The sequence below is a fragment of the Lepidochelys kempii genome, chromosome 6 (assembly GCF_965140285.1).
Source record: "Lepidochelys kempii isolate rLepKem1 chromosome 6, rLepKem1.hap1, whole genome shotgun sequence".
In the NCBI taxonomy this organism is placed as follows: Eukaryota; Metazoa; Chordata; order Testudines; family Cheloniidae; genus Lepidochelys; species Lepidochelys kempii.
The window spans coordinates 39,287,687-39,303,949 of NC_136385.1; the positions used below are offsets into that span (position 1 = coordinate 39,287,687).

Consider the following 16,263-nt stretch of genomic DNA (forward strand, 5'->3'; position numbering starts at 1 on the left):
ACACAATATCTAGATGGGTAGAGCCTGGAGCCCATTGCTCACAGGCATTGTCCCATTTAAGTCAACAGAAGTATGGATTTTCAAATTCAAGCCTTGAGACAACAGAAGTTGTTGCCAGAGAGACTGACTAGAACAGTAGTTAAATGGTCAAAGAGAATTCCCTTTACCATTAGGGGAATATATTTAATTTGCAACCAACCTCTGTTACAATATTTCAGTGCTACTGTGTTTATAAATGTATAAGCCAGGCATTCAAAGTAGTGAAAATAGTAAATTGTAGTACAGCTGATTTCATATTACTTTTTAAAATTTTGGCAATGAAGTTTCTCTAATACAAACCACAGTGACTCAGAGAACACAACATTTTGATATTTCAAATTCTGAATGTATAGCTCATGTTAGGAGTTTCATGGGTCTAGATCAGGGGTGGGCAAACTTTTTGGCCCAAGGGCCACATTGGGGTGCAAAACTGTATGGAGTGCTGGGTAGGGAAGGCTGTGCCTCCCCAAACAGCCTGGCCCCTATCTGCCCCCCCTCACTTCTCACCCCCTGCCTGCCCCCCTCAAAACCCTCAACCCATATAACCCCTCCTTCCCCCCCGCCTGTGCCTGCCCCAACTGCCCCTGGGACTCCACCCCCTATCTAACCCCCCCCAAACCTCTGCCCTATCCCACTACCCCCTGTTCCCTGTCTCCTGACTCCCCATCCCCACCCTCCGTTCCATCCAACCACTCCCTGTCCCAACTGCCCCCTGGGACCCCCGTGCCCCTTAGCCAGCCCCAGCCCCCCTACCATGCTGCTCAGAGCAGCATGTCTGGCTGCCACACTGCCCTGCATGAGCATACAGCCAGCATGGCTATGGGGGAGGGGCTGGGCAGGACTGTCCTGCAGGCTGTAGTTTGCTTACCTCTGGTCTAGATGACCGAGAACAGAAGTTATTTGCTCCATTTTTAATAAATGCTTATGAAAGAGAATAAAGTCACTTAAGACAAATCAGTGAGTGACAGCAGCCCTATAGTTCACTCTTTCTTTGTTTAAAGAAGTTAGTATCATAAATACCCTTGCAGTAGCATCAGCAGCATAGAAATCCCATCAGACTAAGGCTATGGATACACTACACAGCTTGCCGCTGAAGTGCTGCTAGGGCAGAAGATCTAAGCCAACAGGAGCCTTTGCGAAGAGTGGTAGCGATGCCGGCAGGAGAGCTTCTCCCACGGCCATAGCATTGTCCAAACCTGCACTTAGGTCAGGGTAACTTACATTGCTTGGAGGGGTGGCTTATTCACACCCCCCAGCAACATAATTTATACCAACGTAAACCGTAGTATGCACATAGCTTGAGGCACATTCACAGGTAGAGCGCATCATGGAATTCAAATTCCCTCGGAGAAAATACAGAAAGCATAAAAAACCCCAAGAGTACTGTGGGAGGAGAACTCACCCCCCTCTCCCAACTAAAGTAAAATGTTACTACAACCTCTACCTCTACGACGTAACAAAACTTAACCGTGATTGTAGCCCAACGCTGTTTCTCTTGCCCCAGGAGCCAGGGGTGAAGTGTAGCATTGCTGTTATGCTTGCTGTCAGGATTTTTGTACACTACATTCAGCTTGCGGAGTGCTCCCTAAGGGAATAGTCTCTTCTCGTAACCTACGCTGCTATAAAGAAACTACCAACTCCACGTGCAGCTCTGGCCAGAAAGTCAAGGCGCCGCACCAGTGCCCCCCTGAGGGAAAGCACTCCATTTTGGTTCTAGAAAGAGAGCAGGGGGGTCCATACAATGAAGGAAGTAGGGCTGCTTTGCAAGCAGTTTCAGCTAGTGTATCATTGAAGAGATCACCACTGAAAACGCCATTAAAGAGATTTACTTATGGAGAAACTAGACATGAATATAAGGCTAAAAAACTGAAGTCTTAGCTACACAAGAATGGTTTTTGATATTACCTGAGGCGTGAATTTGAACAGCTGCAGTTACACCAGCAAAATCCCCACGTGGGGGGACAATCTCAGAGAAGAGTGCTTTTTGGTTTGGTTTGGTTTGTTTAGCTTATGTCACTTGGAAACAGGTTTAAGAAAAACTGAAAACTGCTGCTTTACACCAGACCAAGTGTCCAGATTCAGGGGAGGGGTTAAACCAGTGTAACTATACCATGGTAATACCTAAATCTTTCCCATCTCAAGAAGCCATTAGTCAAAGGGCCTGACTCTCTGCACTAGTATAAATCACCACACCCAGAGGAAGGAAGCAAAATGAGAGTAAAAATGCTACCAATTCAATTAGTAATTTCCATCCTCTTTCCACTCACTTTACAGATGGAAATAACTGGACAAGTTGCAGGGCAGTGGAGCATCAGGCTATATTTTGCTTAATTATTGTTCTTGTGGATATATTCCTTAGAGCAAGCTCAGAACTAAATGACCTCTAATATAAGCACAGCCGAGTAGTTTCAACTAGAATCATAAATTTGTTTTTGCTTCCTGATTACCCATTATATTAGGGTGTGGGGCAAAAAAACCTTCCATCTCTACTTAGAGCATCCGGTGGGGTCTTTGCAGCGCAGATACTCACCCATGGAACGTTACTAGCCAGAACAAGCTGAGCAACCCGTGGCACTCTGTATCAAGAGGATTACACTAGAGATTGTGTGCTCTTCAGGGTTGGGACTGTAGCCTGTATGTTTGCACAGCACCTAGGCACTACCCCGATTACAAATAAATACTCACTTTCTAGGCATCAGGAGTTAGACAAAATCATTACAACCTCAAAGCGTTGACCTTGCAGTGTGAGGTGAAGGTTCAAATGCATTTTCTAGATAGCTCTATTTGAAATCTACAAGTGGTGGAACTTAGAAATTCCACAGCAAGAACCCAGTGTTGCCGATAAATAAATAAATTAAAAAATTAAGCAATGTTGTGGTGTCTAAAAAGCAGGTGTTTCTGAAGAAAGCACTGCATGTAAAGATCATTGGTTACAGTACCTTTTATAGCAATTCCCTTACTTTCTAGTGGTTGAGAAGTGTCAAAGCAATGTACACTTTCACTGGGCAAATAAACTTTGCCTATTCCCCACTGAGGCTTAAAATTATTGATACAATAGTAAGCATGAAGCATTTTAAGATAATTTCATGTTGTAGGTGGCATTTAACTTTAACAAAGTTGGTTTGCAGGTAGATTGTGGTGAAGATTGGGGGAGATATGCAAGACATTAATATTAAAGTATCCTGCTGTGAAGTTTCACTAGAACACAGTTTAAGTTCATATGTTTGGATCCTAAGACTTGCTGTAGGTCCTCCTTTTTCAGATGTGCTACATAGGTTAAGGCTGAGAGCAGCGTGAGTACCATAGGACACTAGAAGTTTACATTTTTCATTTGTTTCTAGATTTTGAATGGTGGAACTCCAGACATTCCCGCTGCTGGTTTACTATCTGGGCAGATCCAGGATAATTCTGGCTATCCATATTCCGACAACTCCTCCATTCTTGGTAAGCACAGTCATACAATTAAGTCTGTAGTTCAGAGGTGTATGACAAATGTAACTCTAGCCATCTCAAAGCATCATCTTTACACAAAACTTTATCTAGAATAAAATTAGGCTTAAGAACGTTTTAGGACATCAAGTCCAAGTAATATTCTTCAAAAAGAAATTAGTAATAAATGCCTTTAAAGCTCTGTGCTGATAAATACATTATAGCTTAACTGGTTATAGCAGTAAGCCCTATTTTTACATGGTGTCTGTTGACATACCTCAACTCTGTGCACACCCTGACATGATCTCTTGCTCATTCACAAAACAATTAAAATGGTAGTTTATGCAATGAATCTTTCCCAGATGAAGGGGGAACCATTTCCCCTAGCAAAATAAGAAAATGTTTTATAAACATCTACCCTATACGGTTTTCAACACATTTTCCTTAGACTGTTTGAGCCTCTCACTTCCTATCCCTCAAAAGTTTGGCTTCTTTTCAACAGCCATTTTCAAGCCATTTTCAAGTCATTCTACTGAAAAAATGAAATTGGATTTTTTTTTTTTTAAATAGAGTGAGTTGGAAGTGGCCAAGGCCCCCCACCAGGCTGGCACATTGGTTACCTGAAACTGCTCACCCTGACATTCTCCCCCTTTCACAGACCTCTGACAGCCCTTGTCCTCCACTAACTCCCCATTCAGCCTCACGGTTAGCACAAATCCTGTAGGGAATTTTTCTGTCATTGGGGTGAGATCCCAGCTGTGTACTGTACGCTGATGAGTGCATTTGCAATCAAACATCCCCCCACCTATCAGAATGCAGTTTAGCATGTTCACTTCCAACTCAGTTAATAATTGATACTTTTTTCTGACCAATCACTTTATACAATATGTAAAATAATATTTTAAATGCTTACTGGAGTTTTCTTTTAATTCTTTCACAGGGGAGAACTCTCACATAGGCATAGATATGATAGACAACGACCAAGGATCAAGCAGCCCCAGCAACGACGAAGCTGCAATGGCAGTTATAATGAGCCTTTTGGAAGCAGATGCAGGCCTCGGAGGCCCTGTGGATTTCAGCGACTTACCGTGGCCCTTGTAAATGCTACATATTAATTCAGCATCTGAATATCAAAGTGCATTATTGGTGGAGTTCTACAGTCTGTGAAGCTTGGATTATGAGAACAGCTTTTATGTATGAATTTCATAAAAGCCATATCAGAACACACAACTCATCCGACCATGTGTCATTTCAGACAAAGTGGAGATAAACATGCTACAGTGTTCTTGCATTATGGATTTGGTTAGCTGTGTATAGCTTGCATTAATTGTATATTTTGGGATTCTGTTCTTTTTGAATTTTTTTTAATCACTGCGCAACTCAGCACTGTTCTCATTGGTAGCTTTTATATGCAAATGGTTGTTTCAGATGTATGATGTGTTTTTACACTACAAAAAGGTCCCCCATGTGGATATTTCTTACACTAATTGTATCATAAAGCTGTTTATTCTTTCTTGTCAGAATCCTTTACTATAAATATTGTTAAAGTGTAATGTATTAGACAGTTAAATATTTTTAAAATAAATATGTTTCCCTTGTTCTAAAATGCAGCATTTACTTTTTTGTAATAAAAAAATTTCTGATAAAACCCACTTAAGTATGGTAGAAGCCATAGATTGTGCCTTGTTACTTTCAAAATGGAAAAAAAGAGAAACATTCAGTCCCAAGGCTTCATTCTCCGCTCACTGCTTTCAGCCAATTTCATATACACACACTTTACAGTTAAACACATTGCTAAAATGTGAGCTTTTTTATAGATTTGGTTCTTCTATAATTCCAGTAACTTAAAAATTATCATGAACTATCTTTGGAAGTGCATCCATTCGATAAATGGAGAGAATTATAGTTTAACCATATTGCCTTACTTTTGCCTAATGGAGGAATGTCATCAGGTTTTTATTTTTGGGGCAGGGGGAAGAGGGGAGACTGATTGTTTCTGACATTTCTGCCTCTTGTAAGTATGTCCTGTAGTCAAAACAGCTTCTCTAGTAACCTCCCGAGCAAAACCACCTCTTATCTATTTGGCGTCAAGAGGCGAACAATTTTTAATATTTTAATTCAGAAGATAGGAATCCCAGCACTGGAGAATCTAACTGGTATTTGATGGCTGATAAGGAAGGGGAAAATTGAAGACTGACACCATTCCTTCCATCATTAACACATTATATTCCTCCTCTCTCCTTAAGACTAGAGATGGAGAAGGAGTAAGTGCACAGATAGTCACTGGAATTTATACCTAGTATAATATATAGTCTTTGGTAAGGGATAATTCATTTGTCAGACTGATTAAAATAATGGAAATTTTATTTGAATGAAAAAAATTGAATTTACAATCATTTAATAAATGAAAAGTGAACCATCTGCATTTTTTCTATTCCATGAGACTTACTACAAACTTTTAGTAAATAAATATTTCCATCAACAAATTCAGATAAGGCAAAATTTAAGAGAAATCCCCCTAACAATTGTTCACAATCCTTCAACATGGCTCACATTACAAACAAGTGAAAAAATTCACTGGAGAAATTTGAGTTGGGCAGGATGTTAAATGGGTAATTGAATAATGTCCTCAATCCAAAAACCCCAGTGGTAATCATTTTGTGCTCAATCATATACAATACATTTAAGAGTCCACCTATTTAGAGCAAACTATTTACATTTAAATGAGTAGAAAGACTTTGATAGAAGCACTTTGTTAAAGTTAGCATTGTGCAACACATTTAGAAAAAATGGCTTTGAGAATCCATTTATCAAGCAGCCATTCATAAAGTGCTACTATCAATTCTGATTCTGCATTTTGCCTTCCATGTAACAATATTGAATTTACAGTAGCCAGCAGATCCCATTGTTTCTGATGGGCCTAGAAGGACAGTCCAGCATACAAATAACCAATATCGCAAACCTACTCAAACAAATACATGTACGTAACTGGAACCTCAGGATGTTTTAGTTGTACTCTTTAAAAACCATGATTAGATACTCCTTTGGTCTCCAAGAGAGCCCATTCTGCAATATCCTAAACACTGTGTTACACAATGAAGAAAAGCTGGAATTGCAGTGCAGTATGAGAGAGAGTCACTTTTTAAAGTAGCATGCTTTTGTTTGAATAAGAATCTGAATCAGAGTGCTGGGTTTTGTCCTTCTGGGTCCACATCATTGTTGCTGGGTGGAGGATGAATAGGTAGAATATCCAGCTCATCCACTTGTGGTGTGGGGTGCATTACCACTAGCTGGTCCTGGGGGATATCTGCTGCAGCTGCTGCTAGGTTTGTAATAGATTTACTTTTTACACACTGAAAGTCAACATGCCGACTCTTTCCTTCTTCTTTTTCCCATGACATCCGAATGAATGGTCTTTGGACATAGTTGTAAATCACCTCTGGCCTCCCACCTGGCCGTTTCTTCACTTTTTCTTTGTATGTGGGGTAACCTAAAAGTATTAGAACAAAATGACAATTAAAGTTTCCATTACTACTTAGCTCAAAGTTCTCCTTCACCAGCTCAGCTCCAAAGCATGTACATAACCAGCCAACCAGAAGGTTGAGACACACTGAAGACAAGCAGGTCCATTTCCAGATTAGCATACAGAATGATGCAGACACCACCATGTTTTGGGTTTATTTATTTATTTATTTTTTAAACATCATGCATTCCCCCAGTTTACAAACCAAACACAAAAGCTGATAAACATTAGCCAAAATCCAAGGAGAAAAAATACTAAGGCCATTTACTACTAAAGCAACTCTCTCTGGACCTATTGAAGAGAGTGCCTGCAAAAGTAATGCTAGTAACTCTCCCCTCCAGGCAGAACGTAGTATGCTACTCTCACAGCACTACTGACCTGGAGAGCAAGGGATGAGGTTTGAGATGTGAACCCCCAGACTGTTGATATAACAACGTACTGGCATGAGTACTCCAGGCTGAGTCCCAAGCATTTCCCCCCTCATTTCAAACAACCTAAAACATTGAGTAGTGACAATAATATATTACTATAACTTGCGCAGCAAAGCAAAACTGGTTTCCATATTTGTTTTGGGGGTAGGAGGAGAAAGATGCAACCAAGTGGTATTTTATTTCTCATTAGTAAGTATGGAAAATTGTCTCCAGTTTTATTTCTGTGGGGGCCCAGACAGATAGATAGCAGCTGTTTTCTCTCATTTCAAAACAAGAAAGTTGGAATCTAAATACCAGCAGTAAAGGTAGAAACGCACTTAATAGTGTCAGGTTTCAGAGTAGCAGCCGTGTTAGTCTGTATTCACAAAAAGAAAAGGAGTACTTGTGACACTGAATGCATCCGATGAAGTGAGCTGTAGCTCACGAAAGCTTATGCTCAAATAAATTTGTTAGTCTCTAAGGTGCCACAAGTACTCCTTTTCTTTTTACTTAATAGTGTATAAATGAAAATAGGGTTGCAGGACTAATACAGTTTTCAATTCAATTCAATATATTTTAGAGAACATGACCAATTCTAAAACAATTGGATGCATATTTTAGGTTAGTGAGCTAGAATCATCCAGCTGCTTCACCCAACCTGGCAAGTGGAAACATTGCATTTGTGAGACTATTTAAGATCATCGACAAGTTCACTTCCCTTAAATCACAACTACTGGGTTTCTGGGAGCCCAGTTCAAGACTAACTCAGTTCTTGTTCCTGCACTCGTGCTCTAAAAATTTAGGGATACTAAACACTTCAGCTGTCCTTTGCCTGACCAAAGTTGTGCTAATGGAGTCTAAAGAGACCAGCATCCAGCCCGTCTAGGCTAGAAGAAGATGGTCATAAATACAGCTGGCCAACACTGTTCAAACTACTTTTGGGGGAGAATTTTGCTTGACAATTTCCATAAAATCTGGCTTATTGCTTTTTTGAGTTACAACATTCTTATTTATGGAAAACCAGTGTTCAGTAAGCTTAAAAAACTTTTCCTATTTTTCTACCAGCTGCTCTAGTCATGAAATGGGACAGATCCTTAAAGCTCCCTAAAGTTCAGAGTAACCCAATTCCTTCCTTCCTTTCTCTTCCCCCACAGCCCAGTCATGGCAGCTTTCTGTATGAGAGGGGTCAGTGTGCCTATGTGAGCAGGGCATGGGCAACATTTTTATATATAATTTTACATTTAAAAGCTCCATTATGAGATTTAGGTTGCAAAGAGAACACCTGAAAAATAGGAAATCCATAATTAAGGTCACAGGATGCAGCAGAACCATCCACTCATTGATAAATCAAAAAAAGGTCTGCAGTAAGAAAGTATGTTAGAATCTGGACAAAAGATAAGCCAACAGGGTGAACAAATTAGTTTCCAACAGACTAATAGGCTAATACCACTGACTTACAATAGCTCATATAGTAAAGTAGGAACAGAGGCTGTACAGAAGGGCAGAAGCACAGAAATGTCCTTTGCCAAAGGATTAGCTTGGAAGCAATACAAAATTACTCATACCTTCAATACCCAGTCGAATCTTCTTGAGCCCCCTTTCCTTCAGAACCGATTTGGCCACATCTCTGTTTTCAATATACTTGAAGAATCTATACAACTTTGTGCTGTAAATAACTGGGAAAATTGCATTTCAGAGATTAATAAAAAGTTGTACTGGAAGTTTTTAACCTCTAGTTGTACAATGAAGATGGTCTAAGTGGTGGTTACAAATGAGGCCAGATGGGGTTGATAAACACCACAATGTAAAGTTACCTAGAATTCAACCATATGGGTGAATCATGAGCTCTTATTCCATCATCCTATTTAAATCTGTAATTCCAGTTGAAACTTTTGAAAAATCTCGTAGGATGTTATAGATCAACTAAGATTGAAATATGAGAAAAATACAGGCATATATTCAAACACAGTTTAAGGGTATGGTCAACTGAAAGGCTGGATGGTTTTTCCCCACTGATTTCATTCACGTTTTTATAGACTGATGTTTTCTTGAAGGTGCTCAGAATTGAGACATGGCAGAGTTTGTAATGTAAATTAAACTACAATGAATCCCAAGAAAGGTAAAGTTTAAGATGTGTTCCTCATATAGACAGATTGCCCTGCACACATGTTAAAATTCTTGCCAACCTATTTAGCAAGTGGATTAGAGTTAAGCTTTGATTATTTCTTTTAGAGAAAAAAAAGTTTCCTAAAAGGGCACACAATCCATTGACAAGTGGAGCCTGCTAAATACAGAGAAGGCTTCTCAGTCATTTGGGTTACTAGCCCTTGACCCCTTCCTGTTTTCATGCTAATGTTATTTTTCTGAAAAATAGGAATTGCCAAGATTTACACAAAAAAAGACCCCTTCACAAGCTGTGTAAAATTCCCAGAGCAAACACGAGTGTGTAATAAAACAGAATTAATTACTTTTTTTTTTTTTTTAATTGCGACAGTTACTGCCTCCTTAAGATCACTAGAAGTCTGACCAGTCTTCTTTGCCTTGTTCTCCTAGAACAGTGACATTACTCATACTTGGGCTTGGAAGTATTCGATTTTTATTGATAAACGTCAGTAAACATCAATGTCACCATGTACACAAACTGACAAAAATATTTCCATCAATAATAAAAATTTACAGACAGGCAAAGTAAGAAAAATGCTGTTTGAGAACTTAGTGATTTAAGTATATTAATTTTGTATATTTTGACATGACACGTTGACAATGTGTTTTAACAGCTTTAACTTTTTGAATCTCAACATCTGTCATTAATTGTCTGACCCCTCTATTCTCCGACTATAAAATTCCCACAACTGTGAAAATTTAAATTAATAAAAATCAAAAAATGGTTAAAAATAAACATTGGTATTTTCCGTTGAAATTAAAAAAAATAAACATCAAATTCTGCCACGCCTAACACTTTTTGAAATTATTTTCAACTAAACCATTTTCACTCCCTCAAACATGGCGGGGGCAGGAGGGGAGAGAGAAGAAACTGATTAAAGATTCACCTTGAATGAGTTTTGGTAAAGTTACTTGAGAGGTTTGCACAGTGTCAGATTAAAAACAGAAAGCCTTGGAGGGCCTTTTATTTTATTGGAGCACAAAAAAGTCAACTTTTTAAATAAACTGAATCCATGTCCTCAGACTGGAAAGGAACTTGAAACGGCACAAAGATGCTGAGCATGAGCAGAAGGGAATTCATTATCAATGGCTTCTAACTTATTTATGGACCAAACTGTTCAAAATGTTTACATAACGAAGGAAGAGAACTTTGGCTGGTGCACTCAATCCATTTCTCTTTTGTAAACCAATTCTTCATTTTAAAAGTAGAATTGGCCAAAAATGGGAATCATTCTTCAAATGCTTTCCAACTAACTCTGAAAGTATTTTCCCCCTCAACTGCTTGTGTCCTTTGGCAAGTATTTTATTCCTGTCTCTGAACAGAGTTCAGAGTAGCAGCCGTGTTAGTCTGTAGTCTGTTAGTCCAATTGGTTAGTCTCTAAGGTGCCACAAGTCCTCCCTTTTCTTTTTGAACACGGCTGCATTTTCTTTACTCCAATGGATACAGCATATTCTCATACCACATACAAATCATCTGTGCACTAGTAGCAGTGGGGATGTTGTAAAGCTCTGATAGTACCTGAGTCACTGATGCACAGTCAACAAAGCACTTTGGCAGAGCTAAATTCAATACAAGTATAAAATCAGACTTACTTTGTGAATATTCCTCTCCCATCTGTGGAGGATACTCTTCATCCCAATCAACCACATCATCATCCGTAAGCACGACAATGTGGCACTCTCTCTCGCCACTTTGGGCACTAGCTACCATCAGTGGAAGAATCATTTCTTCAAGGTAAAATTCAAACTGTCTGCGAGCACCATCATTTGATAATTCATGCATAAGAGCACCTGAAATCAAACCCATAAAAAGCGTACTGACATTGGGAATGTTGGTAGAGATACGCAGGCTGGAATTAAAACTGAACAGCAGCACGCATCCGCCCACAACGAAATAAAACAAAGCATAAGTCAATTTCTTTGACTGTTAAGATTTTGTTTGGTTTATTAGTATGAGCAAAAGCTGAACTGCTTTTCAATTTAAACAGCCAGAAATAATGTGTCAAGGTTTGTGTAGGAAGGATTGTCTTGCAATTTGCTATTCTCCTGTCAAACAGAATAACCTGATAACTAGATTATGCAACCATGTCTTTCTACATTAAGTGATAACTGTTTTCTTGTATTTCTGGTGCATGTACGATAGTGATTTGTAAAATTCCCCTCGTATTTGCTAAAAAAAAGTTTGCAGTATTTAGCAGCCCAGGATATGAGAGAAACAAGGTAAGTGAGGTAATAGCTTTTATCTGGCTAGCTTCTGTTGGTGGAAGGTACAAGCTTTCAAGCTACACAGAGCTCTTCTTCTGGTCTGGGGAGAGAGACCCTATGGAACTCCAAGGTCTCAATTCTGAAGACTGGCCGTGTAGGTGGGACATTACACTAATCTGAGATTACAAGTATCAGAAATATAGACTCATGAATGGAAAAATGTGTGTGCCAGTATACTGCTTAAAAACTTGAAATACTATCTAGGATGCATTTTTTATTTATTAAAAGTTTTGTGCTACTTTATTTGGACCAAAAGACTTGTTTAAGTATTGGCTCTTCTAAGATTGGAACATACGGTCATAGATGCTAAACACTGTATTCTATACATCCATTTCTCATCAAGACAGCTTGTCACTTTTACTGTGAAAACACTGAAATTAGAGAATGACCAACTTTCTAAGTAACAAACAATGGGGAGATCTGTTCATTAACTTCACCTCATGAATTTGTTCCCAAGATCTCTGCTGTCAACCAATTGCTGATATTTCTCAACTTGTCTACACAAGGATATACATGAACAAATAAGGACCTGAATGAGACACGGGGCTGTGCTGATCTGGCACACAGGAGAGAGTAAAAAAGAGAAAGCTTCATCTCCCCACAACATTTTACACATTCCAGATTATGCATTTGATTTTCTTACAATATTTTACAGTAACATCAAGACTTTTTAAAGTAAACTATGTGTACATTTTAATTAACACATGTACACTACAATTATTGTAATAAATTCCATACTTACTGAGATCTCTACATTTGATAGTACTATATTCAAAGGAGATGCAAAGATAGTCACATGCTTCTCTTAGTTCAGGAATAGATATTCCATCAGGACAACGTATTATCCCAGTCTTATAGTAATCCTTATAATATAGAAAAAGCACAAATATTAGACTAAACCATCTGCCGATAAAAACATTTCATTCACTGTTAAAGGACCTTTTCCATATTCATAAATCCTAATGCTCTGTATTGCAATCTTCAAGAACAAAGACTGTACCACATGATTAATATGTTTATCCTCAGACTTAGAGCTTCCAGAACAAGTGAAAAGTCATTTTAAAGTTTTAGCTGTATTAAGTTTCTATTTTAAATTACAAATTCTTGAAACTGAACATTTAAGTATGAAATCTATTTATATGGTTTACTATTTACACATCACTCAACTTCTACTGCTCTGTAGCTTGCCACCAAAGCAGTACGGCAGCCAGACTGCATTGTGATAATGTTTAAGGCAGTTTAATTTTCTTTGCAGACCGCACTTTGCATATTTCTGCAAGTGTAACCGCCACCTGCAGTATGTACTGTTGAAATAACTTATTTCATTCACTGTAAAAGAATCAAGAACAAGAGCTGATAAAATAAAGCCAAAATGGCTCTTCGAATTAAAAGTTTACAAAAAAGCTGTTTAAAAAGAAGTTAAATCTTCCATAATTCTTGATTCCTGAGGCTTAGCCAAACCCCTGGAGTGCATGGCTGGAAGCACAAGTGCACTTAAAAATAAGAGGAGCATTTTCCATATCAAGTCATTCTTTCAAAAGGAAAAATAATCACTTATTTATAGAAGATTGTATTTAAAACGTCACATCAAGCAGAGAAATATTGCCTCACCAACATCTCTGTCAAACTTCTATTATATGCCTGTGTCATTTTTAAATAGGGAAAGTGTTCAGCTTTTCCAGTTTCAGGGATTATAAAATTATAATCACCACCCCCACTGGTTAAACTGTACTATTGAAAATGAAAGATCACCAGAATAGCACGAAACACAGTTGAGCCAATTCCTTCAGCTACTTCATATTCTCCCTTTTCATTGGGACGGGTGAAGTTATGTTCTCTGCCTGATCCAAACATCCTATTGAACAGAATGACAATTCAGTTAGAACCCACTTCAGATTTACAAGGAACTTAGATGAAGCACAACATGCTAAAACTGCAGATGTAATGGCAAAGAATTCACACTCCATCTCAGAAGTTATTGACCCGATACAAGAGGAGATATTTTTGCACTGTTCAGCAGAGCTGGTCAAAACTTGGAATTTCCATTCATTGACATTTCAAAGTTTGATTTAGTTCCAAACTGGAACAAACACAAGTAATTTCAAAACCTCCTGCAAAACAAAATTCTGAAAAAAAAATTTCTATCTTGAAAAAAATTCAAAGATTTCATGTTGAAACAAAACTTTCATGTTGATGTTTATTTTGCAATACATAAGGAGGCTGGGAGGATCAGAGAGTGGTTGGCTATAGGGTAATAAGAGGAACACGTTCTTCCTGAAGGTTGAGGGCACTGCCTCCGCAGCATTCCCAGTTTTGAAAATGAGGTATCCAGCTCATTCCCAGTCTCAGGTGTGTTATCATTACACTCCCCATTCTACCTATCTCTGCTCACATCTCTTGGTTCATATCCTCCTCCCTCTACTTCTGGTTCCTACCACTTTCCCCCAAAAAGTGCTTCCCGTGGAGGATTTTGCTTGTGCCACTGCTATACATGGCACATCAACAAGTGCTGGCAGCAGTAAAGAGAAAGTGATGAGGATTGCGCATATCGCAATTAACACTGCTGGGAGCAACCTAATGAAACGGAGAAAGCGTTCTGTGGTGAACCAGCACAGGTGCAATTCTCCGCTGTGGAATTCTCCTGAGCTTTCATTTGAAAAATGTAAGTTCAACATGGGGAAATAGTGACCCAACTGCACTTAAAACTCTACTCAATGTATTCATAGCTGTTATGTGCATATTATGGAAGGACATTTCCTATGAAATACAGTTTTACTGGCTGTACTTCCCAGTTAAAACCTCTGATCTTCATTAATAAGGGAGATCGCAACCTTAAAGAGGATAGACTCAGCAGTTTTGAAAACTCCACCTTTTGCTTTTACACTTCTCATAAACATCAAGCTGTATACATTAATTTTATATCAGACATGGAGCTGAAACACTACTTTGTTTTTTTAAACACACAAACAGGCTTTAAGGCATAAAGTGTTATGCATTTATCCATCTTATGCCATTAGACATTTTACTTTAAAAAATGCATCTAAAAAATAAATAAATAAATAAATAAAAACATTTCTGCATGTATGTACATCTCAAGGGCAAATGCCTAGTCTGAGTAACTTTTGTATTAATATAGGAGGCCAGCCTTTACATTCATATGCATGCCCTTGTTTAATATTTAATTTATGAAAGTGAGTCTCCAATAGGTTCTATTAGGCTTTAGGCAAAGAATAAATCTTCACCAAGGTAACCAAGTAGACTCTGGTTAAAGCAGTTCTTGCTCAATGCCCTGCCAACTGGTGCTGGAGAAGGAGCAACATTAGATGTTATTTTTAGACCAATACTTTCACATTTTTATTAGCCTACTTTTGAACTGGCAAAAGTATAGAATAAGATTGTTCATTAGACCAATCCCTGGCAGAGAGACTAACCTAATGACATCTCATCTACACAAGAGCTCTAGTATTTTTGTCACTAGATGTCTATCCCCTAAGTCAATGACAAAGGAGACAAATTTGCTGTGTTTTACACTGACATGCAGTTTGTTTCCCACCCACTCCCCACATATGTCAAAAACATTTCCTTTCATCTACCTCATAATAAAGAAGGTTAAAGATGCTGGTTTTGCTTTATTCCAGCATCTTTGTTTCGTTTTGTTTGTTCTTTTGGCACATAATCACAAAAGGACAACAAAGTTGCTATTTAATCTTCCCATTGGTCATTTAAACAAAGCATGAGATTGTTTATCATTTTAACCACCTACACCTAAGCCAGAACCTCCATCCAGACATATTTAAAAATATGACCGCATGAGTGCTGTGTTGAGAGAGAGCCATGTTTCACATGAACATGTCGCACAAGGCTAAATACAGAGAAGCATAACAATTTGTTTGTCCAGCATGAGAGACCCCCTGAATGTCCCATCAAGAGGAAAAAGTGACCCTTAAACATGGGAAATGGGAAAGTGCTTGGCGCCAGGCTGGTTGACCCAAAGGGTCTTTTCTGACTTATTAAATTTATTAAAAATATACAAAATATTAAAGTCAACACTGAATATTAAAGCCACGCTTCTGATAATCTTTCATTATCACGTCTAAGTGTTTTGATTCTCTTTGCTAATAAACACTGTCAACTATCTGCATTGCAAGGTAGTGTCACAATCTCACAGAAACAGGGCATGCCACTTTAGAAAACAGAAATTTGTGGGTGTTGAGCACCATTACGACTTTTCAATTGACTAGAGCAGGTTAATCTGTATCTTCCTGAATGGCTTTCCTTCACTCTCTTATCCCAGAGGTTAGCTATAGTCATTGCTTTGCTATCATGAAAAAATGAATTAAGGGCAAATATCCAGATAATCCCAACACTCACTGGTTCAATTCAAAACCAGTTGCTTTGTAAACTGACTACAGTGCAGAACTGTATTTCTGAAAA

The 16,263-nt window shown here is 38.5% G+C and overlaps 2 protein-coding genes across 19 annotated transcripts in view; one reads left to right on the forward strand and one right to left on the reverse strand.

Moving 5' to 3' along the window:
- BMAL1 (basic helix-loop-helix ARNT like 1) overlaps window positions 1-5,074 on the forward strand; it is an 85,031-nt gene extending 79,957 nt beyond the window's left edge. For all 10 annotated transcript variants that reach the window (XM_073347644.1, XM_073347642.2, XM_073347640.1 and 7 more), the window contains 2 exons: window positions 3,381-3,483; window positions 4,409-5,074. In XM_073347644.1, coding sequence (XP_073203745.1) covers window positions 3,381-3,483; window positions 4,409-4,569 — 264 coding nt within the window. In that variant the 3' untranslated portion in view covers window positions 4,570-5,074. The remainder of the gene's footprint in view (window positions 1-3,380; window positions 3,484-4,408) is intronic.
- Window positions 5,075-5,814: 740 nt separating this feature from the next.
- BTBD10 (BTB domain containing 10) overlaps window positions 5,815-16,263 on the reverse strand; it is a 58,232-nt gene continuing 47,783 nt past the window's right edge. For all 9 annotated transcript variants that reach the window (XM_073347659.1, XM_073347657.2, XM_073347658.1 and 6 more), the window contains 5 exons: window positions 13,582-13,684; window positions 12,572-12,692; window positions 11,158-11,355; window positions 8,967-9,077; window positions 5,815-6,958 (listed from right to left, as the gene is read on the reverse strand). In XM_073347659.1, the coding sequence (XP_073203760.1) occupies window positions 6,648-6,958; window positions 8,967-9,077; window positions 11,158-11,355; window positions 12,572-12,692; window positions 13,582-13,684 (844 nt within the window). In that variant the 3' untranslated portion in view covers window positions 5,815-6,647. The remainder of the gene's footprint in view (window positions 6,959-8,966; window positions 9,078-11,157; window positions 11,356-12,571; window positions 12,693-13,581; window positions 13,685-16,263) is intronic.